The sequence below is a fragment of the Carcharodon carcharias genome, chromosome 12 (assembly GCF_017639515.1).
Source record: "Carcharodon carcharias isolate sCarCar2 chromosome 12, sCarCar2.pri, whole genome shotgun sequence".
Classification (NCBI taxonomy): Eukaryota; Metazoa; Chordata; class Chondrichthyes; order Lamniformes; family Lamnidae; genus Carcharodon; species Carcharodon carcharias.
The window spans coordinates 97,046,586-97,072,346 of NC_054478.1; the positions used below are offsets into that span (position 1 = coordinate 97,046,586).

The window sequence follows — 25,761 nt, forward strand, 5'->3', positions numbered from 1 at the left end:
TCCACTTGCCAACCAATCAGCACTCTCTTCACATGCAGTATAAATTGTTGTTTTCCCTTCATATCAGTATTCTTGTGAAGGGTCCTGATGAGTGCAGAGTGAAAAGTTTCTATATGTCTCTTTTTTCAGCAATACTTTCCTGATTCCTTTTACTTTTCCTTATGAACTTGCTGTGGACAGCAGACCTCCTGTAAATCACCATTTCATCCCCAAACCTACTCACTGTCCATGACAATTCAACTGCCCACATTGTAATCAGGCATTTCTGAAGCACATTGGATCTGGCGGGACTTCAAATCTGCACTTATGGTGCCATTGTGATGTTGGCAAATACTTTATGATGAATAGGATCCATACCCTACGCCACTGAAAACAACTATTAACCAAACATCTGGTGGGCTATGCACTCTGTGTTTTGATGATGATATTGCTACAATAAAATGTCTGGAATTGTACCCTTAGGTCTAAATAGTTGCTGTGGGTCATAAGCACAGAGCCGGGCCATTTCCCGGCTGCACAAACCCGGCCCAGGAGAAAATGTCCGGGAAGTTGGGATTCTTTTCATTCTGGAATGGAGGGTTTCTCTGGGTGTCAGGCTAGGCGACCCTGGAATAAGAGCAGAGGCCACTGGATGTGGAGGCAGGCTAGGTGACCCTGGAATAACAGCAGAGGCCGCTGGATGTGGAGGCAGGCTAGGTGACCCTGGAATAAGAGCAGAGGCCGCTGGATGTGGAGGCAGGCTAGGTGACCCTGGAATAAGAGCAGAGGCCGCTGGATGTGGAGGCAGGCTAGGTGACCCTGGAATAAGAGCAGAGGCCGCTGGATGTGGAGGCAGGCTAGGTGACCCTGGAATAAGAGCAGAGGCCACTGGATGTGGAAGCAGGCTAGGCAACCCTGGAATAAGAGCAGAGGCCGCTGGATGTGGAGGCAGGCTAGGTGACCCTGGAATAAGAGCAGAGGCCGCTGGATGTGGAGGCAGGCTGGGTGGAAGGCCTGCCTCAGTGCACCAGCACTTTGTCAAAGATTTTGAAAAAGGCATTGACACAAAACACAGACTTCCAGCCTTGCCTCTCACACTACCTCAACCTGGCACTCTCCCCATGCCCCCAACATGCCTACCCATGCCAACTCATGTCCTCTACCCACCCTTATAACCCTTCATATTCTCCATGCCAATCCATGCCCCTCTACCCATTCCCATAACTCCCATACTCTCCATGCCAACCTATGTCCCTCTACCTGCCTTCCTAACCCCTCATACCCTCCATGCCAACCTATGTCCTCCACCCACCACTGACCCTTTACAACCCCATGCCAACTTAGTGCAAACTCATGCCAACACATGCCCCACCCACTCACCATCCTTTGTTCTTACACCTACCATGCCAACTCACCCAGTATCCACCATAGGTAGACCTCAGGAGCCATGATGAAATGAAATAAAATACATTTCAAAGTGTCTATTGTAGGCTTTATTTTTTAAACTCTCATTCATAAAAATTCACTCACTATGTTTACATTCCATCAACCACATAATCCCTTAATAAGAACAAACATTTCATTCAAGTGCTTAATCCCTTATAAAAATAAGCATTGGAATTCACAGTCCCACTTCAAAGAGTCTATAACTACTTGGAGCTGTCAATCAAACTGTGAAATGGCAAGAAACCTGCTGTGATAATGGAGGATCATGAAATCAGTCATGCAGCACAAATCCAGTAATAATAACCCTCAGGACTATGTCAACAAACAGAATAAAATAGCAAGCAATGATTTTTTTTAACAGTAGACACAGGCCAGGATTTTAAGTCCCCACCACCTGTGTCTCCCCTGCCTCCCCTCGCTGGTGGATGTGGTGAGCCTTTTCAATCTCCATTCAGTTCACCAGGACTGTAATATCCCACTCGCGGGAGGGGCCGTCAAATCCTGGCCACAGTTTTTTTTTTCAAAGATTTAAAGGGCAGGGGTTTTAAATTCCTTGATAGCTTGATATTTGTTTTTGACATTTTTGACAGTTCCTCTTGACAGTTGCATTTGCCAATTGTTTTTCACAGTTCCTCTTGACAGCTTTCTTGACAATTCCAATGAGTTTATATACCTTTTATGCATACTCATGTCCACTTCAACAATTCCAAAGGGTGCCTTACATCTCCCAAAGGGCAGCTGACTTCCCCCAAAGGGCCCGTGACCTCCACAAATGTGACTATATGCAAAGGAGTACCCCACCTTTCCAAAAGGGTATCCCCGCTTTCCAAAGGACTCCTTTCCGAAGGACTCCTGCTCCTCCCATGTCTAATCGGCACAAGTTGTGTTTTCCACTCCTGGCTAATGAAAATCAGAAATGAATGGAGGCAGTGGCTGCTTTATATGGGCAGCTGCCTTCATGAAATGCACATGCACAATCCCAACCCAGCCCTACTCCCACACCTACAAAATTGATAGGTGCCATGTTCAGGGGCAGGACTTCCAGATTTCGGCCATTTTTGCAATGACGGAGAGACTCTCCATCGTTACGAAGATCCAGGCTTTAGTCTTCAAACAGTGAACAAGTAAAAGTTATTCAAGCAAGAGAAAGGAAACTGGTACAATGAAGTGATTAAGAGTGCAGTTCTTTCTGAATACTAAGATAGAGAAAATAAAATTTTAATAAGCTTTTAGCTTTTAAATATCTGTCTATCATCAAAACATGCAATTGTTATCCTACTCCTCAGCTGGTGCAGGAGTCAAAACAGCACTGTATACCATAATAGAATGGGTCCTTGAATTAAAAAATGCTTTAATTTCTATCCTAATAATAAGCTAAACTACATCCGCGATAGCAATATATAAAATGTGATATATTTATGTGCTATCAGCGACTAACAAAGCCACTGTGTCACGATTAAATCACATTCCAATTGCATTACTCATTTCATTAGAATTAATGATATATAACAAACATTTTGATGACAAATGCTGTTTGTCAAGTTTTATAAACAGTGTTTTACTGAGGGAAGCATAGCTGGTAGTTACTCCTGGAGTTATTTTAAGTTCCAATAATGGGTGGGGTGGGATATAAAAATATTTAAATTCTCAAACCAGACCCTACGCTGCCTTGAACCCTCCCAGTTCTGGCTAGTAGGGACCAAGAGGCAGGCTGGTCATTTAAATTATTATAATGAGGCTGCATCCTTCAGGGTTATTCTCCATTTTAAGTTTAAATCTCACTGTCTGGATTGCCCAGACTTTGGGAAATTCAGCAGGTAAAGGGAGACGAGGACTGCTGGATAAAGCTGATAAGTGTCTTTTTGCTTAGCTCCTCACCCCCACCCCACTGCACTCACCCTGACCTGTGATTAGACACCCCACCCCTGAGCCATGATGTCCTACCTTCCCTCAGTCACCCACTCACTGCCCAGTTGTGGCCTCTGATTTCCCCCAGCTCTTCTAATCTCTCCCCTCCTCCTCAAGTCTCCCTGATTTCCATCCTCTCCACCCTCCACTCCCCACCCCCAAAACCTCCAAACTCCTCCACCAGCGATCCTTTCTGATCACACTGCCCAGTCTCAGTCCGGCTGACTGTGGCCAGGAAATGGAGACAAAAACAATTAATCAGATCCTACTCTTAAATCAGGCAGCATTGAGGGTTTCTGGACCTCAAAACAGTTACCCATTTCCTCTCAGCCTCAGAGCTAATATTAAGCCTATAGAACCTGCATGTAATGCATTCTGGGAACACATTGTGGCCAGTTTATGTTCTGCAGATGTATTATAAAACTTTCCAGAGAATTTTGGATCCTATAAACACAATAAATGTTTTGTCTCAGAGCCAAACTTCACTGGAAAGTTTTATAACATAATTCAAGCTGCACAAAATTATGTCATCCTCCCCAGCTTGCATTGTATGAAGAGCAACAGAATTTCAAAAAATTTAAAATTACAAGCTCGAAAACAACACCTAAGCACAGAATTCAGAACGCTTCGAAGAATATTCTGTTTGTCAGTAATTGAATAAATCTGCAATTGTTTTTGGACCTCATATCTTCTCTCTCTCTTTGATATGAAGTCTGTTTTCCTATTTCCTGAATATAAAGTGCATTAGTATACTTAAATTTATAGCGAATGAAATGAGAAACTTTTAAGTAAATTTGATTTAAATGTTGTACTTCCTCTTTACGATGCAAAACCACTGTATTACCGTAAAAATAAGTTCAAGTCAATCAATCTTATGGATCAAATACCAAAACACAGGCCTAAATCTAGGGGCTGAATTTTCTGCTTGGCGCAGGCGGGTGCAGACCCGATTGCTGCCCACGATCAGGTCCGCGCCGCCATTTTATGGGGCGGACCATTTAAGGCCCGCCTGGCATAATGGCCGACTCCCGGGTTTAGCAGGAGTGGGAGGGGGGTGACGGGAATGCATTGTCCGCCGGGCCCAATGGCTACCCGGCGGCCTGTTTATCAGAAGCACTGGCAGCTTTTGCAAGGCTGCTCACAATGGCAAGTGGAAGGGCTCACCAGAGGGCTTCTGGTAAGCAGTCAGTCTGGAGGGTAGGTCAACGGAGCAGGTGAGGCTGAAGGGCAGGGCAGCGGGCCACTGTGCCCCTCATTTGTCGTCCCCTTGAGAAGGTGGCAGCACAGCGGGAGATGCTGGTCCCCCAGGATGGGAGGAGAGGCCCCCCCCCCCAAACATGCCTGGGGTGAGGTGGCGGACATGGTGAGCTCCCGCAACTTGGTGCGGTGCACCTGGATCCAGTGTCGCAAGCGCTTCAACGACTTGTTGCCCTTTGACAGGATGAGTACCATGTCGGCATTGGTCATGTAACCCAGCAGGTTGGCTTACCCTCCTGCTGCCACCCCCGTGCCTCTGGAGTATTCCGCGACAAAGCAGGTGCAGGAAATGCAGCCGGCAGTGCGGGAGCATCTGGGGGAAATACATGAGGCTTTGCTTGGCTTGGTCTCCGTGGTGGAGGAGTCTATGCAGATGATCACCGAAGCAATGAGCCACATGTCCGAACGCATGCGTCTTCCATGGACAGAATGGTGACTCATGTAGAGAGGCTCTTCCAGGAGACCAATCAGTGCTTCCTGGGGATGCGCTCTGACCAGCAAGCCCTCACATCGGCATCAACCTCAGCTGGTCAGTGCCAGTGTGGGAAATGATTTGGGCATCAACTTTCGCAGCTCGGTGCCCATCCATCCACGGTGAGCAGGGAAATCCTAAGCAACCTCATGTCAGCGCAGCAGCTGCCTGGCGTCTCTGCGGGCGCCTCTCAGGGTGCTCCGGATGAGGGCAGCAGGTCTTCCACCCCACTTCCAGGGACCGTAGCGTCGGGTGAGGCTGCGATGACTGGGGAGAGGCCAGCTGTGGAACTGGCAACTCCCTCCCAGGTAGCCCAGCACAGGCTCCACAAGCCAGAGGACAACTGCCAAGGTCATCGAGGCCAACAGGACAGCAGAGACAGCAGGCTGCCTCAGATGCCACTCTGAGCGATGGGGCAGCACCAAGACGTAGCACCTGCAAATGAAAACATAAGGCACCTTAAGCACACCACGGGTTTTTCACTGGTGCTTTTGTGTTGGCCCGAGATTAGGTCTTTATGATTTGTTTTGTTTGGTAACACTGTTCTCTTTTTTTTGGAATAAGTTGGTTTGCTTGACAGAATAAATTTAGATATGTCACCATGGCTGAGGGTGCCTCTTTTATTCTGCATGTGGATGGTTTCCAAAACTGTAATGAGTGCTTGGTTGGACATTCAGCTTTATTAACAACGCCCTTAGTGACTGTTCCCAACCAGGCAGATTTTGCACTTAGGTGTCGAGTATCGAGGCGCCAGCCCAGGCTTGTCCTGGAGGTCCATCTGTGGCGTGCTAGCTGAAGGTTCGTTGGATTAAAGCCTCCCAGGTGTCCCTGTCTCCCTGCAGTATGCCCAGGTCAGTGACTATCCCCTCAGCATTTCCCTGTGCGTGCTCATCCTCGGACTAACTGCTGGACTCATCGTGTGCAGCTGCAGCCACTGTTTCAATGTCTTCATCGTCCACTGCGACCCTCTTTCCATGCGCAAGATTGTGGAGAGCGCAGCATGCTACCACTATCACCGAGACATGATCTGGGGGTACTTGAGTGCAGTCCCTGAGCGGTCCAGGCATCGGGAGTGCATCTTGGGAAGACCGATGGTTCTCTCCACCACAGCCCTTGTGGTGCCGTGACTCCTATTGTACCGCTGCTCAGCTTCTGTTCTTGGATGGCGGAGAGGAGTCATGAGCCACCCTCTGAGGGGATAGCCCTTGTCTCCCAGCAGCCATCCATCCAGTCGGGCTGAAGCACTGAAGATCCCCAGCACCTCGGAGTGTCTGAGGATGTAGGCATCGTGGGAGCTGCCTGGGTACCTTGCACAGACTTGTAGAATCCGCATCCTGTGGTCACACATTATCTGCACGTTCATGGAGTGGAAGCCCTTCCTGCTGACGAAGACACCGGGCTCACCTGCTGGCGCCTTGATGGCCACATGTGTGCAGTCTATAGCACCCTGGACACGGGGGAAGCTAGCAATGGCCATGAAGCCTCTGGCTCACTGTGTCTGGCTGGCCTGGTCCCAACGGTAGTGGATGAAGGTCAATGCATGCCTGAACAGAGCGTCTGTAAAGTGTTTGACACAAGTGTGGACAGCTGATTGGGAGACACTGTAATGATCACCCACTGACCCCTGGGAGGAGCCGGAGGCATAGACGTTGAGGGCAGCTGTGACCTTCAGAGCCACTGGCATGGGGTGTCCACTCACACAGTTCATGGAGATCTCAGGCCTAATCATCTGACAGATATCGTTGACTGTCTCCCTTGAGAGACAGAGCCTCCTTCGGCACTGCACCTCAGAAATATCGGGGTAGCTGCTTTGCTGCATGTATACCCTGGCAGCAGGATAGTGGCATCTTCTGCGGCCCCTTCCACCTTGGACTGCGCCCTGTGCCCCTTGTGCCTACGCCTGTGCTCCCAAAGGTGGCTCCCCTGGAGGCTGAATGTACACTCCTGGCCTCCTCCCCCTTCTAGCCCTCCCTTCCTCCTCAGAGGAGCTGCCTTCAGTGGACAGTTCAGCTCCCATACCCAGGTTAAGGGCAGGCTTCCTGAAACCTGCAGGCCCAGAAAAGATTCCTCAATGCAGAGTGCTGACCTGAAGGTTAAGAGTCCAGAAAAAACAGCTGGAATGCGTTTTGAAGTACTGCAGATCACACAGGCAAGTTTCAATAACTTTCAAAAATAAATATTTGACTGTGCACACTCGCAACCCCACTGAGCTCTCTTATCCCGCCCGTGGAAGAGGTTCATTAAAAAGTCTCTTACCTGCCTGCCAATTGCACCCGTGCGCCGACCCAAAGATCACACAGGCGCCAAAAAAGCAGTGTCGATTGGTGCCTCAAGGGCCTTAAGTGGCCCGTTAATTAATGGAGTTAATCGTGCGCCCACCAGCGAATTTATTGCGATGGCGCGCGGTGATGTTGGGACGCTCACCCGATGTCACCGTGGGTCATTTTAAGCACGGACGTGCGGAGCCCACCCCCAACACGCCAAAGGGAAAATTCAGCCCTATGGGTTTAGATGCCAGAAACGCAGTGGACAAGATTTCGGCCCTCTCAGTTGCATCAGGACTGACCCCACCAAAATTGCGTGTTCGGCTCATTATAATGTTATGGGAGAAGGTAAAAGATGTATGAACTGCCAGCAATTGTTGAGAATGCCAGAAAGATCTTGAAAATACGCGGAGGGAGAATAGAATTTAATGTTGGGCTGCTGATAAAGCTACATAAGAACATAAGCTGAGCCACGAGGCTGAATATTAAAGGCATGTCTACAAAAGGAAGTGGGGAGTGACATAATTATTCTTTTGACTGAAATTAGGCATTAGAAGGATGGTATAGTGGGAATGGATGGGAGGAGTCCTAACACAGCAGCCAGGATCATATGGAATGAGGTGCGGGCTGTGAGTGGCAACTTCTTGTCCCCTTCAATGCAGGAAGAAATTTAGTGACCTCAAAGATAAGCATGTTGGCAGCAAGCTACCATTCACCTATATCTTACACTTTACAGGCTGATACTAACCCTTAGGCTGCAGTTGCAAACTTAAAGGTATAAGCCTGTAAACAAAATGAACTGTGCACAGTTTCAATCTCCTTACCTAAGGAAGGATATAATTGTCTTGGAGTGGGTGCATGATGTTCACCAGATTGATTCCTGCAATGAGAGAGTTCGAGTAGAAAGAGCATATACTCTCTGGCGGTAAGGAGAATAAGAAGTGATCTCTTAAAAGACGGAGCTGGGTATATGCTGAGAAGCTGTTTCCCTGACTGCAGAGCCTAGAACTAGGGTTCATGATCTCAGGATAAATCATCAGCCATTTAGGACTGAAATGAGGAGAAATTTCTTCACTCATATGGTTGTAAATCTTTGGCATTGTCTACTCTAAATGCTCAGTCATGGAGATGAATAGTTTTTTGAGCATCAAGGGAAGTAAGGGATATTGGGATCAGGCAGAAAGGTGGAGTTAATATCGAAGGTCAACAATCATCTTGTTGGATGGTGGAGCAGGCATAAGGGGCAAGTGGCCTAATCTGACTTCTTATGTTAGTGTGTCCTGATCCTTCACGATTGTATCTTAGCATTGATGTACCCTGCAATATATGGCTGTCCTTTGAGAAAGCATTTCCTCGATGGAACTCTAAGCACATTGACACAAAGTCTACTTGATTTGATAAATAAACCAGTCTGTGAGTGCAAGCAATAACTACTGTTGTTATCAATCAGAAAAAAATGCAAATAATTATGGGAACAACACCAATTTGCATTTATATAGTGCCTTTAATGTCTTATTACATTAAAGACACATCATAGGAGCATTACGAAGCAACATTTGACAATGAGTGACCTAAGAGCTATGAGAACCAGCTTGGTCAATAGGGTAGATTTTAAGGGACATCTTAAAGGAGGAAAGACAAGTAGAGAGGCAGAGAGGTTTAAGTAGAGAATTCCAGAAAGGAATAAGAGAAAGAGGGACGTAAAAAGAAAAGGAATATAAATGATGGGCTTGGATCTGGAGCAGCAGCTAAAATGCCCAGATACAAATAGACATTGGAAAACTCAAGTTGCAAAGGCACTTTTACAAAGCATGGTTAAGATAGATCTACTCAGGAAGTCTGGCAGCTTCTCCGGAGAGAGAAACAGTTAATGTTTCAGGTTGATGACCTTTCATCAGAACTGGAAAAGTCCTAGATGCTGCCTGACCACTAAGCGTTTCCAATATTTTCCGTTTTTGTTGATTTCCAGCATCCAGAGCATTTTGCTATTATACTAGGATAGATCTGACCTGGTAACAATAGACCGGTCTGGAGCATAGGCTGACATTACAGACGCTCCCCAAAAAGGACAATGCAGCGGGAAACTCACTGCTAATCATGGAAGATGTCAACTTTGATAGTTGCACGCCACTTATGTGGAGTTTTGACAGTGAACGTTCTACTTTCTCACTGGCAGGGAACTTAATTTGGCTGGGAAGCTTATTTCCAGTGATGTGGCCTTTTAATGAGCATGCACAACTTGCTAATGCACGCAGAAGAGCTTCCTGACATTGTTTGTTGGGAAGCTTGACCCAACTTTAACCTGCCTTTAAGGTCCGAAGAACTTAATTCCTAAAGTTCATCCCACTGTCGAGAAACCGATTTTTGGTCTCATGCCAAATTAAGTTCCCCTGATCGCCAAGCTTCCCACTACTGATGGCACTGGGAGATTCCGCCCAGTAGGTGGGAGTTCAAAGTTATAGTCCGAGATCCTGTGGTAGATAGGGAGCAATAATGAGGATTAAGAGGGCAAACAGCTGACAATTGTCCATTAACCCAGCAGGTGGTGGGGATGGGGGGCGGGTGTGGGTGGGCAATAGGGTAATTGAGGTACTGGGGCCCCACATGAAAGGGAAGGGAATGTGGAATGTCCTGCAATGATTTGTGTAGAACTAATCAAAGATTCTGAAACAAGGTTTTCTGGCACTCATATATCGAGGAAATCCTTACATGAGCAGGACAGTGAAGAAATAATGGCAAGCAGGAAGATCATTGCATTTTGTTGTCTAATTTTTCAGTCCCCAGCATAGGAAGCAGCAAAGAAGATGCAGTGAGAGTGAAAGAGAGCAAGTGACTCAATGGCAGGACACTCAAAGGCATCTAGCATGCATCATTCCCCATCTCATTCAGCAACTCAGATAGTCAATGGGATGCGGGGAAGGAGGGTATCAACTTATAGATTGACATTGTGCAGTAGGTACTGCACAACACACAAACCAGGAAGAAGAGATGGTGGAGCTGGAGAATTATGTTTCAAAAGGAAGTGTCAAGTCTCAGTTGAAGAACATCCACATGATGATTTCAGGGGTCCAAAGATGTGCTGATGAACGCAAGGCTGTCAGCAGTCAGATCTCCTCATCTGTGGCAACATTATATAGGGCTTCTCAACAATGCAGAGCAGCTTAGAGCCAATAGCAATGTAGGAATCTCTGCCTATGTCACACAGAACAAGGATGTCTAAGTGAGTCATCAATGCTTAGTGTATTTCAAGACTATGGTAGTGGAATGTAAATACTATGGGGAGTATAGAAGATTCCTAATTCATAAGATAACATTGGAAACATATTGGATGGCGCTATCCAGACCTGTATAAGCACCTGGATCTTCTCTTCAGCATGCCAAAGGCCTGTCTAATTTGAATAGAAGTGGGGCTGAGATCCTTATTGTAGTGTTCCTCCAATTCATGGCTGAAATTTCTCAATAGTTTTAGACTGAATAACTCCAAGAAGCCAGTCAGTGTCTTGCCCTTGATTCTGGAAGAGCTGCAAAAAAAAGCTGAACCCCGAAAGGATAACAACAACTTATATTTATATAGCACCTTTAATGTGATAAAACATTAAGGCGCTTCACAGTACTTATTTCAGAGGGCTGTGTGGCTTGAGGAGATTACAGAGATAGACAGGAGAAAGGCCATGGAGGGATTTGAAAACGAGGATGATAATTTTAAAATCAAGATGTCGTTAGGGAGAGCCAATGTAAGTCAGGAAGTTAAGGGGTGATAGGGGAACAGGGCTTGGTGCAAGTTAAGGCATGGGCAGCAGAGTTTTGGATAGTCTTGAGTTTAGGAGGGCAGAATGTGGGAGACTAGCCAGAAGTGTGTTGGAACTGTCAAGATCTTAAGGTAGAAAAGGCATGAATGGATGAATTGTGGCAGGCAATGTTATGGAGGTGGAAATAGGTGGTTTCAGTGATGGCACAAATATGTGGTCAGAGGCTCATTTCAGAATAACATATGGCACTAAGGTTGTGAACAGATTGGGCTAGTCTCAGACTGTTGCCAGGGAGAGGGGTGAAGTCAGTAGCTGGGGAATAGAGTTTAGAGCAAGTATTGAAAAACATTGCTCAGTCTTCCCAATATTTAATTGGCGGAAATTTCTGCTCATCCAGAACTGGATGTCAGATAACAATTTGATAATTTGGAGACAATGGAGGGGTTGAGCTGGGTGTCATCAGCATACATGTGAAAACTGACATTGTGCCTTCAGATTTTTGAAGGTGTCTGTGAGGGACGGTAAGAAGTAGGAGGAGGCCAAGCATAGACCCTTGGGGGATACCAGAGGTAATGGTGAAAGAGAAGCAAGAGAAACCATTACAAGTGATAGTAATGGATGGATAAGAACGGAACCAGGCGCGTGCAGACCCACCGAGCTGTACGACTGTGGAGAGGCTTTGGAGGACGATGGCGTGGTCAACCAATCGAAAGGCTGCAGACAGATCAAAGACAACAAGGGATAGTATACCTTTGTCACAGTCACATAGGGTGTCATTTATAACTTTAATAAGAGCCATTTCAGTACGGTTTTTTGGGGTGATGGAAAGCTGATTGGATGGTAAATGAATCATGACCTCTCCCTGCACACTGAGAATTGATATGCATAAATATTTATGTATTGAGGCAGTGAAAGCACTTTTTGGTTCACATTTTCTCTAGGGGCTCATGCATGCAATATTGCAATCTGTGGCTCCAAGCACTTGTGGAAACCCAGCGATCTAATGAAAATTATTGGTCATATCATCTTGTTCCTCTATCAAATCTAATGACCAGGCCTTGCTTATGTTCTTCTATTACCTGGTTGTTCAGTATCTGTGAGAGGGATTGAATCTCTTGTACTGTAGCCTTAGAGGCTGACCTCCTACCTTTCTTGCTATTCCTCATTATGCTCCAACAGAGCCTCAGAAAAAAAATTGTCAAACAACAAAACAAAGCATCACAAGGCAGACTCAAATGAAGCTGGAAGCCTCCAAAATAAAGAGCAACAAAAAATGGCATAAGTCCAATCTAAAGTAATGAGGTCTGTAACGGCACAATGGAACACAGCAATTCATCATTAAGATTCCAGCATCAATCTTCCTCAGCTGCTGCTTTGTTTTACTGCTGCAGTTAGCTCAATGGATCCTTGTGTGGAAATAATGGAATTTAGGATGGATAATAATACCCTGACTTAAGCTCATCATTTTCATGGCTGTACAATGGAGCACACATCGAATATCCTACCGCACCTCCAGCAAAATTTAAGATAAACAAGAAACCCATAAAACCAGCAAATCCTCCCTTCTCTCCAAATTCCAGCCCTCTAGATTGGCTCAGTGGAATGGGGGAGTCTTGGGTGGATTCAAACATGCATCATGTAGGTAATAGGTGGAGGGAGAGCGAAGGGAGAGCAGAAAGAAACTTGCTGAATCTGTCCTTTTCTCAATTAAGTGGATTGGGAAGGGTCCAATAAATGATGAATGTTAAATGGCCTGTGCAAAGAATGACCGCAATGGGTTGAATTGTTGTTTCTCATTCCAAGCTTTATATCTCCCTTAAGCAGGCCCAGCAACTCGCCTGCACATCATTCGCTTTAGTGATATATTGATAACAGCATTCGGTTGCCCCCTGGAATGTACGTAGAGAAGTCACTGACTTGTTTGCAACAACAGTACCACTGGCTGAATCACTACAGCTTAAGCACAGGGCTGGCTGGTTATTCATTCTCTCTTGCTCTCTCTTTCCAGCCAACCTTCCATTCTGCTCAAACATGCTTGCAATTATCAGTGGAATGTTCACCTGGACAGGACTTAAGTGAAATCAAACCTAATGTTGTGCAACATCCCAGTAAAATTCTAAAATAAAGTTCTGTTTGGAAAATTAAGTTCTCGATTTACATAAGGGTGGGTTTTAACTTTCAGACCTACCATGACTGGTAACATGCAGGAAAGCCAGACTTTGATGTTTCCCTGTAGGCTGCGCAGTATTAACTCCACAGCATGAATGTGACGTCAATGACAGGTTCCCCATCCAGTGATGAGCCTGACTGACAAGCTTGGCATCCAGTTAGGTCAGGAACACTACAGAAGAGGCCGCTGGACCAAGTAGGCCCAAGCTCTGAGCAAGGGGACGGAGGGGGGTGGTCTGCACATGGGTGTGAATCCAGTAAGAGGAGGGGGAACAATCGTGAGGAGGAGGTCAGAAGCCTTGGTGGAGGTGGGGGTGGGGAAATTGGGCTGGGTGACGGCTGAAATTGAAGGCTTTTCAACAGCTGCAGGGCTAGGTCTTCCTGGGGAAAGGGGGAGAAGAGGCGTCAGGCAAGAGAAGAGACTGCAAGACGAGGGCTGTACTGGGGAAGAGTGTTATTCCAGGGTGTGTGCGGGGGCACATTTTGATTTGTGCAAGTGGCCTTTAGATGGTGAGGTCTGAATAGGCAGTCTCCAGAGGAGATGAAGCCAGATGGTGATGTGTGAGTTTGTGTAAGAGGTTGAGTGGTGATTTCACTTGAGCTGGCAGTGAGTGAGATGCCAGTGAATGTGTGATGACCGTGTGAGTGTGTGAGCTTAGAGTGATGAGATAGTTGCCTTACCCTGGCAGCACAGATGAGATCATTCATACTGGATGGCCGAACTCTTGTGTGCATTATTGGCACTGACCATCTCTGCCACTGCCTTCCAAGCTAGAGCGGTGAGACTGATGGGCCTCCTGCGGCTAGAGTGAGGGTAGAGGACATTACGGCGGCCCTCCACAATGTTCAGAAGGCATCCCAGGGATGCGTCACTGAATTGGGGTGCTGCACTGTCCTTGACTTTTGGGGTCATATCTTCACTGGTACCCTCCTGGGCTGCAAGCATTGAGAAGTGTGCGCACAGCTGCAGTTTAAATATGGTGCCCTGCATGAGTAAACGGCAAGGTATTGGTGTGGCGGGCAAATCGAAGGCCGCTCACCAGTGTTTCCTATGGCTGCATAAATAATAAGGCTGGAATGGAATGATACCGCATGAAAAGCCGCCACTGCAGCTGGTGGGTAAAACATCCTTTTTCCTGCCTGCTACCACAATTAGTGCAAATCTGGGACGATTCTGCCTGTAATCTTAGCAATGACACCAGTGAAGCATATTGGAGACTTCATATACTTACTTTGCTGTGAAATGTGTACATCAAAGTTCAGGGGTACAAATCCAAAGGCAGCGAAGTCCAAGAGACAGCTCACAGACTAAGTACAGCCCTGGAGTTTCTATGATTTCTCCCATAAAACTCCAGGCTACTCTTTCCTTGTGCAAAAGCCAAGCACCTTTGTGCTGTTTAAAATTCCCAGATTTTGGAAAGGATACTCCCTCACTGGTTGAAGCTGCCCAATCGGGAATTATCTTTTACCAGTTCTTCAAGCCTGACAAAGTTAACGAGCTGAAGTATATTCTTGAGTTTCTCAGGTTGTTTTAATGGCTTCAGCCAGATGTCTCTCTCTGCTTGTGTTCACAGAGGAAAGGATTAAAGGAGGGATTAAATTATTGAACGTTAAGCAGTCTTTCCAGGATTACAGTGATTTGAACTGGGGGAGAAGGAAGCAGAAGAGAGTGAGAGAGGGGTACAGAGACAGAGGCCAGGATTATTTATGGGAAGCGGGACTGGTAATCCAGGGGCCCAGGGTTATGATCTGGGGACCCAGGTTTGAATCCCACCACAGCAGATGGTGGAATTTGAATTCAATTTTTAAAAATCTGGAATTAAAAATCTAATGATGACTATGAAATCATTGTTGATTGACGTATAAACTCATCTGGTTCGCTAATGCCCTTAAGGGAAGGGAATCTGTTGTCCTTACCTGGTCTGGCCTACACATGACTCCAGATCCACAGCAATGCGCCTGCCTATGAAATAGCTGAGCCAGCCACTCAGTTGTATCAAACTGCGAAAAAGTCAATAAAAAGGAATGAAACCAGACGGACCACCCGGCATCGACCTAGGTACTGGAAACGACAATGGCAATCGCAGTCCTGTCGACCCTGCAAAGACCTCCAGTCCTAACATCTGGGGACAGTGCCAAAAGCACTGTCTCACAGGCTTAGCAACAGTCAAGCAACAGTCTGACATAGTCATCCTCACGGAATCATACCTTACAGATAATGTCCCAGACTCCACCATCACCATCCCTGGGTATGCCCTGTCCCATCAGCAAGACAGGCTCAGCAGAGCTGGCAGCACAGTCGGGAGGGAGTTGCCCTGGGAATCCTTAACATCGACTCCAGACCCCATGAAGTCTCATGGCATGAGGTCAAACATGGGCAAGGAAACCTCCTGCTGATTACCACGTACCGCCCTCCCTCAGCTGATGACTCAGTGCTCCTCCATGTTGAACACCACTTGGAGGCAGCACTGAGGGTGGCAAGGGTACAGAATGTTCTCTGGGTGGACCTCAGTGTCAATCACCGACAGTAGCTCAGTAGCTCCACTACTGACTGAGCTGGCTGAATCCTATTGGACATAGCTGCGAGACTGAGTCTGCAGCAAGTGGTGAGGGAACCAACAAAAGGGAAAAACATACTTGAACTCATCCTCACCAGCCTGCCTGCCTCAGATGCAACTGCCCATGACAGTATCGGTAGGAGTGGCCACCGCACTGTCCTTGTGGAGACAAAGTCCTGTCTTCAGCCATGGCCTCTTCTGGAGGCCCCCAGCATCCCAGATACCAGTCTTCAGCCAAGTTGATAACTATAAACGGCTGAAGGCACGGATATTGCAAAGGCTATGGGCCCTGGCAATTTTCCAGCAATAGTACTGAAGCCTTGTGCTCCAGAACTTGCCACATCCCTAAACAAGCTATTCCAATACAGCTACAACACTTGGCATCTACTTGGCAATGTGGGAAATAGCCCAGGTATGTACTGTACACAAAAAGCAGGACAAATCCAACTGGCAAATTACCACTTCATCAGCCTACTCTTGATCATCATAAAGTGATGGAAGGGGTCATCAATAATGCTGTTAGGCAGCATTTGCTTAGCAGCAACCTGCTCACTGACACTCAGTTTAGGTTCTGCCAGGATCACTCAGCTTCTGACTTCATTACTTCCTTCGTTCAAACATGGATAAAAGTGCTGAACACCAGAGCGGAGGTGAGAGTGACTGCCCTTGACATGAAGTCCACATTTGACCAAGTGCGGCATCAAGAAGCCCTAGCAAAACTGGAGTCAATGGGAATCGGGGGAAAACTCTCTGCTGGTTGGAGTCATACCTAGCACAAAGGAAGATGGTTGTGGTTGTTGGAGGTCAGTCATCTCAGCTCCAAGACATCACTTTAGGAGTTCCTCAAGGTAGCGTCCTCAGCCCAACCATGTTCAGCTGCTTCATCAATGACCTTCCTTCCATTGTAAGGTCAGAAGTGGGGATGTTCACTGATGATTGCACAATGTTCAGCACCATTCACAACTCCTCAGATATTGAAGTAGTCCATGTCCAAATGCAGCAAGACCTGGACAATATCCAGGCTTGAGCTGACAAGTGACAAGTAACATTCACGCTGCCCAAGTGTCAGGCAATGACCATCTCTAACAAGAGAGAATCCAACCATCGCCCCTTTATGTTCAATGGCATTACCCCAATCCCCCCATTATCAACATCCTGGAGGTTACCATTGACCAGAAACTGAACTACAAATAGCATGGCTACAAGAGCAGGTCAGAGACTAGGAATCCTGTGGACAGTAACTCACCTCCTGACTCCCCAAAGCCTGTCCAACATCTACAAGGCACAAGTCAGGAGTGTGAAGGAATGTTCTCCACTTGGCTGGATGAGTGCAGCTCCTACAACACTAAAGAAGCTTGACACCATCCAGGACAAAGCAGCCTGCTTGATTGGCACCCCATCCACAAACATTCACTCCCTCCACCACTGACACACAGTGGCAGCAGTGTATACCATCAACAAGATGCACTGCAGGAATTCACCAAGGCTCCTTAGGCAGCACCTTCTAAACCCATGATCATACCATCTAGAAGGACAAAGGCAGCAGATGTACAGGAACACCTCAATCTGGAAGTTTCTCTCCAAGCCACACACCATCCTGACTTGGAAATATATCGCCGTTCCTTCACTGTCGCTGGGTCGAAATCCTGGGACTCCCTCCCTAACAGCACTGTGGGTGTACCTGTCCCACAGGGACTACAGCAGTTCAAGAAGGTAGCTCACCACCACCCTCTCAAGGGCAATTAGGGTTGGGCAATAAATGCTGGCCCAGCCAGCAACGCCCACATCCCATAAATGAATTTTTAAAAACTTAACATGGGGTCAGTGGCCTGCCCACCAGTTAAAAAATCAGGGGCAAACAAGCCTCAGGGAGATGCAACTGAATTTTATGTGGCTCGGGCAATTCATTGCCTAAAGTCATGGCTTCCATCAGCTGTGGCAGGATATCCAGCCAGCCGAGGCTGACAGCTCTCCAGCCCCAGCAACGTCACCGGGCTGGACACTGCTAGGATCACAAGCAGCGACAGAGGCCCAGAATGAAGGTAAATGGGTTGGCAGGGGCCAGTGCGGCTGTCCCCAGCATGGGTGAGTGGCAATCACGAGGGTTCTTCTTGATTCTTCAATCAGGAGCTGCCTTTGCTGCTGGGCGGGCCCTCCTTGGGGGCATAGGGTGCACGAACTGGGGGATCTACCCTGCCCACCACCCACCCCCACTAACAACACCAGCCTGACAGCAGGCTGCCTGGATATACCTGGTGGCCTTGCCATCTAGCGTGAGAACCACCCTCCCCCACCAATTCTAGAAAAATACCAGTGGCAGAGGGAAGAACCCCTTACTTTTTTTATTCTTTCATGGGATGTGGGCATTTTTGGCAAGGCCAGTATTTGTCACCCATCACTATCTGCCCTTGGCTTGATGGGTCATTTCATAGGGCAGTTAAGAGTCAACCACATTGGTGTAGGTCTGGAATCACGTGTAGGCCAGACTGAAAAAGGACGGCAGATTTATTTCCCTAAAGGGCGCTAATGAATCAGATGGGGTTTTACAATGATCGATAATAATTTCATGGCCACTCTTATTAGCTTTATAGCCCAGGTTTTTTTATAGATTGAATTTGAATTCTGCCAGATGCCATGGCAGGATTTGAGCCCATGCCTCCCGAGCATTAGCCTGGATCTCTAATCCAGTTACTTTACATTACGCTACCATCTCTCCCCTTACATGGCCTTTAATTGGTCACTTAAGGGCCTTATTTTGTTCAGGCAGGTGGACTACCCATCACATACCTTGCTGCTGGTTAAGTATCAGCAGAGCTGGGCAGGTGATGGCCATGGCACCCCCTGCCATCCCACCCAATTTGACTTCCCCCCCCCACCTGCCAGCCTGCTTCTGGTGGTGGGAGGGGCATAAAATTCCAGCCAGATTTACAAGAAGACAGACACAAACAGAGGAGAAAGAGTAGCAAATGTGAGAGCCCAACTGGCCCTTGCCAACCAATCCCACTTACCTTTATTCTGGGCCTCTGTCGCTGCTTCTGGTCCCAGCAGTGGCCAGCCTGGTGACATTGCTGGGGTTGAAGAGCTGTCAGCCCTTGGTTGGCTGGAAGCTCTTGCTGGAGGCTGGACATCCTGCCTCAGGGCAGTGGAAGCCATGACTTCAGGCAACAAATTGCCTGAGCCACATAAAGTTCACCCTTGTCTTCCAGGGCTGGCAGAGGCTGGCTCATCCCCGATTTTCGGCCTCTGTCTCTGTCCCCCTCTCTCACTCTCTTCTGCTTCCTTCTCATCAGTTCAGATCACTGTAATCCTGGAAAGATTCCCGAATAATCAAGAATTTAATCCCTCCTTTAACCCTTTCCCCTGTGAACACAAATGTGAAGACATGGAAGAGGAGGGATGACCAGAAATAAAATTGTTGGAAGAAGGAGAGATGGTGAGAGGAGAGCAAAACAATCCCATTTTGAGGGAGGAGAGGGTGTGAGACCTTGCATGGTATTTTTCCATGTATTGTGCACGGACTCAGATTATTGAGTCATTATTTGCAGTCTGCAACTGATGTTAACAACTATATCCAGTGCCTAGCTCCAAAGGTTTGGAAACCTCTGTCCCAATGAATGGAAATGGTAATAATTTGGTATCATGTGGCATTAGATTCTCAAGTAGGCAACACAAAGATAGAGGCACTCCCCCTCCCCCTCCCCCCAACGGTAAACTACAATGCTGTTGCTAATATAGCAGGCATACATGTAAGGCAGTCATTTAGCAGTTCCTTGTCATTATTCCAGCAGAGGCATTAATCTATTTAAAATGCACTAATGATTCTATTATCACCCACGGAGGAATGTCATACAAACATGTATGTCACTCACAACTAGCATAGACAGTAGCTTACATTTGGAGGTAGCTTTGCCACAGCATCAGGGGACCATTCTTTTCTGCCAAGCTGTGATTTTTTCCAATTCCTGTCATTCTTATACCTGCTGAGCAATATTACCAACTTATGACAAAGTCTAAGCATTTTTGTGCTATCAACACAAACATAAAAAACTGGATTGACTGCCCAAATTGGTTAATTAGAGGTCATATAGACAGCAGAGAAGGATGACTTCATCACGTCAATGTGACCAGGACTCAAACTTAGGTCCTAGAGGTAAAACATCATTCTGCTAACTCCCTGCATATTTGGAGAGTTCTGATAAAAAAAGTCCTGAAACTGAAAGCTAAAATCTGTTTCCCTCTTCACAGAATCTGCCAGACCCGCTGAGTATTACTGACATTTCTGTTTTATTTCAGATATCCAGTGTCTGCAGTATTTTCCTTATACATTTGGAGATCGTACAAATATCTCAACATCTTAGCTGCTTTGTGAATCTCTCCAATATATTCAAGAAAGAAGTCTAAAGAGGTGTTTTAAAAGCATTGAAATGGGTCATATATTGTAAACTGGAATATGGAACAAACATTCAATTGTTATGTTTATCATGGGAATTGAGAGGGTGGATGCTGAAAGGATGTTTCCCCTTGTGGGAGAATCTAGAGCTAGGGGACACAGTTTCAAAATAAGGGGTCTCCCATTTAAGAGGGAGATTTTTTTTCTCTCTCAGAGGGTCAAGAGTATCTGGAATTCTCTTCCCCAGAGAGTGGTGGAGGCAAGGCCATTGAATATTTTTAAGGCAGAGGTAGATTGATTCCTTTGTTAGCCAAGAGCCTAAGATTATGGGGGGTTGGTGGGAAGTGGAGTTGTGGCCACAGTCAGATCACCCATGATCTTATTGAATGGTGGAGAGGCTGAATGTTCTCCTTCAACTCCTAGTTTGTAAGTTTATATGTTTATGGGTATGGTAGGGTAGTGATTAAGTTACTGCACTTGGAGAATACTAGTCGACCAGCAGAAAATGAATTCAAATCGCACAAGGCAGTTTGAGAAGATGAATTCAATTTAAATAAATAAATCTGGAAATTAAAAAGGCCCAAATCATTTTAACTCTCTGGCCTCATTTACATAGACCAGGCCTGCAGGCCAAACCAGACCATCCACACCGCCAAGCCAGCAGGCAAGAGTCTGGCAAATGCAGCATGATTCACAACCAAGAACAGCCCCTGCAACATAAGGAAAGGGCCGACATCCCAGGTGACCTCAGAACGTCCTGGGCAGGAGAGGCCCAAGCAAAGCATTAAAAAATCATTTTACTTTCTTGATCCCTTTTCTGAGGATGCTTATTCAAACTAGTGAGCAAAATACCAAAAAGCAGATTATCATCTTTCTTCCCCACTCTACTGCTCTCCCAACACACCACTCCACCACCACCACCCCAACCCCACAACCCCCCCCCCCCGCCCCCCCCCCCCACCGCCCCCCACACCCCTGCATCCCTCTCCTCAACATCTCCACCCTGCCTGGGTTCACCTGATGGATCATTCCTGGTGTGTGCTGGCCTGCCCTGGAAGACCCTTGTGCCTAGAAGCCAAAAGATAACCAATCCCTCCTGCAAGGGCTGCAGCTACATTAACGACAATCACATGGAATGCATCCAGCCCTATGTCTCCAGTGAGGACCTTAAGAAAAAGGAGCACTTTCCTTTTTTACATTCTCCATGACCTTGCTGCCCACCCTCTGAGCTTCTCCAATCTGTGGAGGCAGAGACTGGGCACAAGGCCTAAGGCTTACTTCTTCTGGCTACTTTCCCTCAGGCACTGGGGGAGGAAAATGAGCCAGCAATGGGACAGATAATAGCTGCCAAAACAAGAATATTTAGCTGAGTTCTGTTCCCCAACTAGTGTCATTTTTTTTGCTGTCATTAAATTGCACATTTAAACTATTACCTTCCTCTCTTCAGAAGTGAGTCAACCTACCTCTGATGGCATCTGGATAAAATAATGCCAAATCCAATCATAACGGTCCAATTTCTTCCATCAGGGAAAAGTCATCATCAAGCAGAATCCTGATCCAAGCATAACATTTTCCAGAAAATTAGCTCTGCATTGATCAGGGTTCAATTGTACTGAAAACACCCAGTGTTGTGGCAATGCCTCTCTTCACTGTGTTGTATTATTCCCATGCAAATGCAAAATGTAGCCCTCCCAAGCTTATATCTAAACAAAATCCCTCCTGTTTCCATTTACCATTAAAGCATTTCATTTTTAAAATTTATATTCCGTAGTAAGTGGCAAAAGATTGCCAAAACATCTACATTCCCTGGTTTTATGAAATAATATTTTGTTTATGAAATATAGAGCTCAGGTAGCTCCCAACTCCCCTCTGTAGGAAAAGACACATTTTTATTATTTTCAGTCGTCAACTGTTCGGTTTAATTAAAATGTCAACTTTTTATCAGAGTAGTGACACTAAATGGGCACTTGAATGTCCTCATTCTCTGTAAAACAAGTGACAAGTATATCCTAAGATCGAACTGCAATAAATGATATAAAACAAAAACAGAATTACCTGGAAAAACTCAGCAGGTCTGGCAGCATCGGCGGAGAAGAAAAGAGTTGACGTTTCGAGTCCTTCGAAGGGTCATGAGGACTCGAAACGTCAACTCTTTTCTTCTCCGCCGATGCTGCCAGACCTGCTGAGTTTTTCCAGGTAATTCTGTTTTTGTTTTGGATTTCCAGCAACCGCAGTCTTTTTGTTTTTATAAATAAATGATATAATTGGACATTTCGCTTCTTCCTGGTGTAAATTCATTTCAATTTTAGGGAGAAATATAATAATCACCTTAACTAGGCAGAATATATAAGCTTGTGTAAAATACCTGTGCTGTATTCGTGCCCTAAGTAGTAGTACTTGCTTTTGAAATGGTTCCAGATCAAGATCACTTTGGAGACAGTGCCGAGGGATACATTTTCCTCAAGTTGTGCATTGAAGCTGACCACGAGGGGGCTACACACAGCTCCATAAACTTCTACAATTATGGTGCCCTTTGCAACTGTGCTCTGATCTCGCAATGCGCACATTCAAAGCACACCCAACAATAGCTAACATTAAATGAATCCCCCAAAAACTGTTATTCAGCAATCTATAATCAATGCATGAATGATAGGTTTCTAATTTTAGTTTCTTTATGATTTCATTCCATTAAAAACAACTGGGACGATTCAAACAAGAAGACAACCACCAAAAGAATGCGCTTTCTCCCGCATTGTGCTGTAAACCAGACAAACTGTCTGCACAATGCTTTTCGGCCATTGCTTCAAGATTTGGAGTTAGAAATAAGAGTGATTCTGCCGAGGGTCAGAGGCTATTCAGTTTGCCCGAATTGTACTCGGCCACCACTCTAACAGATCAAGGTTGCAAAATCTCTGCTCTACGAAAACCAAACGATGAGAGATGCAGTGGCTAGATGTGTGAGGAAACAGATTTTAAAAACTTGCATCCAACATGACACACATGTTATTACTTCAATAGCTTACATTGCTAGTTAATAACATTTAAAACTGTAAGAATACCAATTGTCAAGCTTGAAAAAGTAAGACAATGGAGATTGAAAGCTAACATTTTTAAAAACTCATTTATAAATGAAACATATTCCTCATTCTGCAGCTGTCTGTTTATAAAAGAAAATTTGTTTGGTGTAACTAAGAAAGCTATGACTTTTAAACTTCAGTCCGGATCTCTTGTCAGTTCACTCTTGCCCACAGGATTTCGGTCCTTGAATTCTATTTGCTACCAGGTCTGTGACTTACGACTTCTTTTTAATCTTTTCTCATTAATGCTTCCTTTAAAACCGAGCAAAAGCATAAGAGGAACATTATGTTTGATGTGGATTTTATTTGGCAAGTCTGCTGTACAATGACGTGATCTGTAATCTATTTCCCCATGGCTATATATCACAGTGGAATAAATTAATCAGGCAATTCATTTAAGGGGCTTTGATTGGTGGAAAAGAATAGAAAACAGATTTGGATCATTGAATAAGCTTTTCCCCCAGTGGCATACCAACATGCAGATGGTTTTTAAGTAATTTAAGACTTTCTTGTCCTGTTCGAAAGCACTTGAGCATTAAAAAGTGCATGTGTTACTTTTAACAGCACCAGTGCACAGTGAACAAAGTGATGGCAGTTTCCTCACAGAAACAACTTCATAAATGCACATGTTATGCATTTAATCAGCTTTTCAAGCTGTGGTATGATGATCCACATTAAGGGTATGGCAAACGCTACATTCCAGTCGTAAACCCTTTGAAGAATATTATCAAACAATGAAACACATTTTCAGTCTCAGGGTTGCATTAGGGCCTCACAATTCTTAAGATGCATACAATATGATTTGCTGTGTTATTAACATTATATAGCTGGAAATGAAAAAGTGAACCTGACCGGCAAACTACATTGTTACAAGTTGCATCTGAAAGTGTTTCTGAAGACCAATTTGTCTGCTTATTCTTGCTGTTGATACCTCATACACCACACAAATGAATTCGGCATATTCAATTCTCCAGCCACGACAATTGTAACAGTGGCACCAAAAACATTAAAATCACTTCAAGTGCTATTTAGAAGAGTTCGCACCAAGTTCATATATCAAATATCAATTCCAAAGTCAGAATATCAATGAATACCGAAATAAATCAAGTTAGTTCACCAATACATAACCATGCAGTTCAATTAAACTCTCTCAACAGATCCCTGTAAGGGAAAAATAGCTAGCATGTACAGAGTGAGGTGCTTAAATGCCAGACTTTCTTCACCATTCAGTAATAGGTGACATAGCACTGGAATTGGCAAGATCTAAGGTAGGGTCTGGACTGGATCAGATGCTGTCAATGTAACATAAAGCAAAAGCTAATGCACATGATCATTTATACAACGTGGCTTAATCAGCCCCACTCAGAGGCTGTCTTTACATTATCAGAGACAGAAAAAAATGACTGTTGAATTGCTGAGTGCTCCACCTTGGGGTGGTGAACTTCAGATGCTCATGAGCGTAAAGATTTGACAAACTTTTGTTGAAGCAAGTTCTTGGATATTAACCAAATACCAAATGCTGCTGTTCCACAATTGTCATTTCCTTATGATTTCAATTTTATTTTGCCAGGGTGAGGCATGAATCTAACAGGAATCTCACTATTACGCTTGAAGCTGTTTTGTTAATTCCGATCTGTTTTACTGCCACTTACTTCTTTTACATGGGATAATATGCATTCTAACCATATCAATTTTCAATAGTGTGAAGCTTTCAATTAACTAGTTCTTTGGCAAAACAGTGCACAGCTGCTAACTTCCTAAATAAAACATCGTTTCCTGGCATTGTGCAACTCACATCAGAGAACACACTGTGATCAAAAAGACAGTTGTAAGGAAAGGAACTGCAAACGTAGTTGTGAAGCTTTTAACTTACCGACTTCTGTCTCAATCTCCTGATTTTTTACCAGTCTTAATTGTGCCAATGTTATGGCAAAAAGCAGCAAAGTTCCCATGTGCACCAGGTTCCCCATGTCTAAATATCAGACATGAGAGTCTGTGCTGATCAGTGGTAGAGTATCAATACACTAACATCAAGTCAATGTGTTCCTGTTCCTTTTCAGCACCAGGCCCAGCTGAAACTCTGCAATGTTCCTTCTGCTGGTAAAGCTTTAAATGGGATAACTCTTGGCAACTCTCCTTTTCCTGCCTCTTCCCTGAAACCAGAGCCTCAGATTGGCCCTCTAACGTTCAGCCTTGTATTTGATTGATACCAGTTTACTGAACAACACACCCACATTGTTAGAAAGTGAAGCAGACATTGGTTATGTTTAAAACACTGGAGTGAGAATCTAACAAATATATTTGCCAGTGGAATGCATTTTCAAACGCAGTTGTAAATTGTATGTTCTTGATTTCAAGTTAATTTTCAAAAAAACAAATCACGAAGAAGAAATTGGGTGAAAACATTTCAAAATCATTTAGTATATTCTTACTCGGAAAATAAACTGTGGGCGGAATTTTCCATTTATGGGGCTAAATGCAGTGGTGAGCAG

The 25,761-nt window shown here is 45.4% G+C and overlaps 1 protein-coding gene across 1 annotated transcript in view; it reads right to left on the reverse strand.

Annotated features, from left to right (window-relative positions):
* The window catches only part of LOC121284777 (collagen alpha-2(V) chain-like), a 326,682-nt gene extending 301,327 nt beyond the window's left edge, over window positions 1-25,355 (reverse strand). Inside the window, exon 1 of the mRNA XM_041200406.1 lies at window positions 25,143-25,355. Within this exon, the coding sequence (XP_041056340.1) occupies window positions 25,143-25,239 (97 nt within the window). The 5' untranslated portion in view covers window positions 25,240-25,355. The remainder of the gene's footprint in view (window positions 1-25,142) is intronic.
* Window positions 25,356-25,761: the final 406 nt, after the last annotated feature.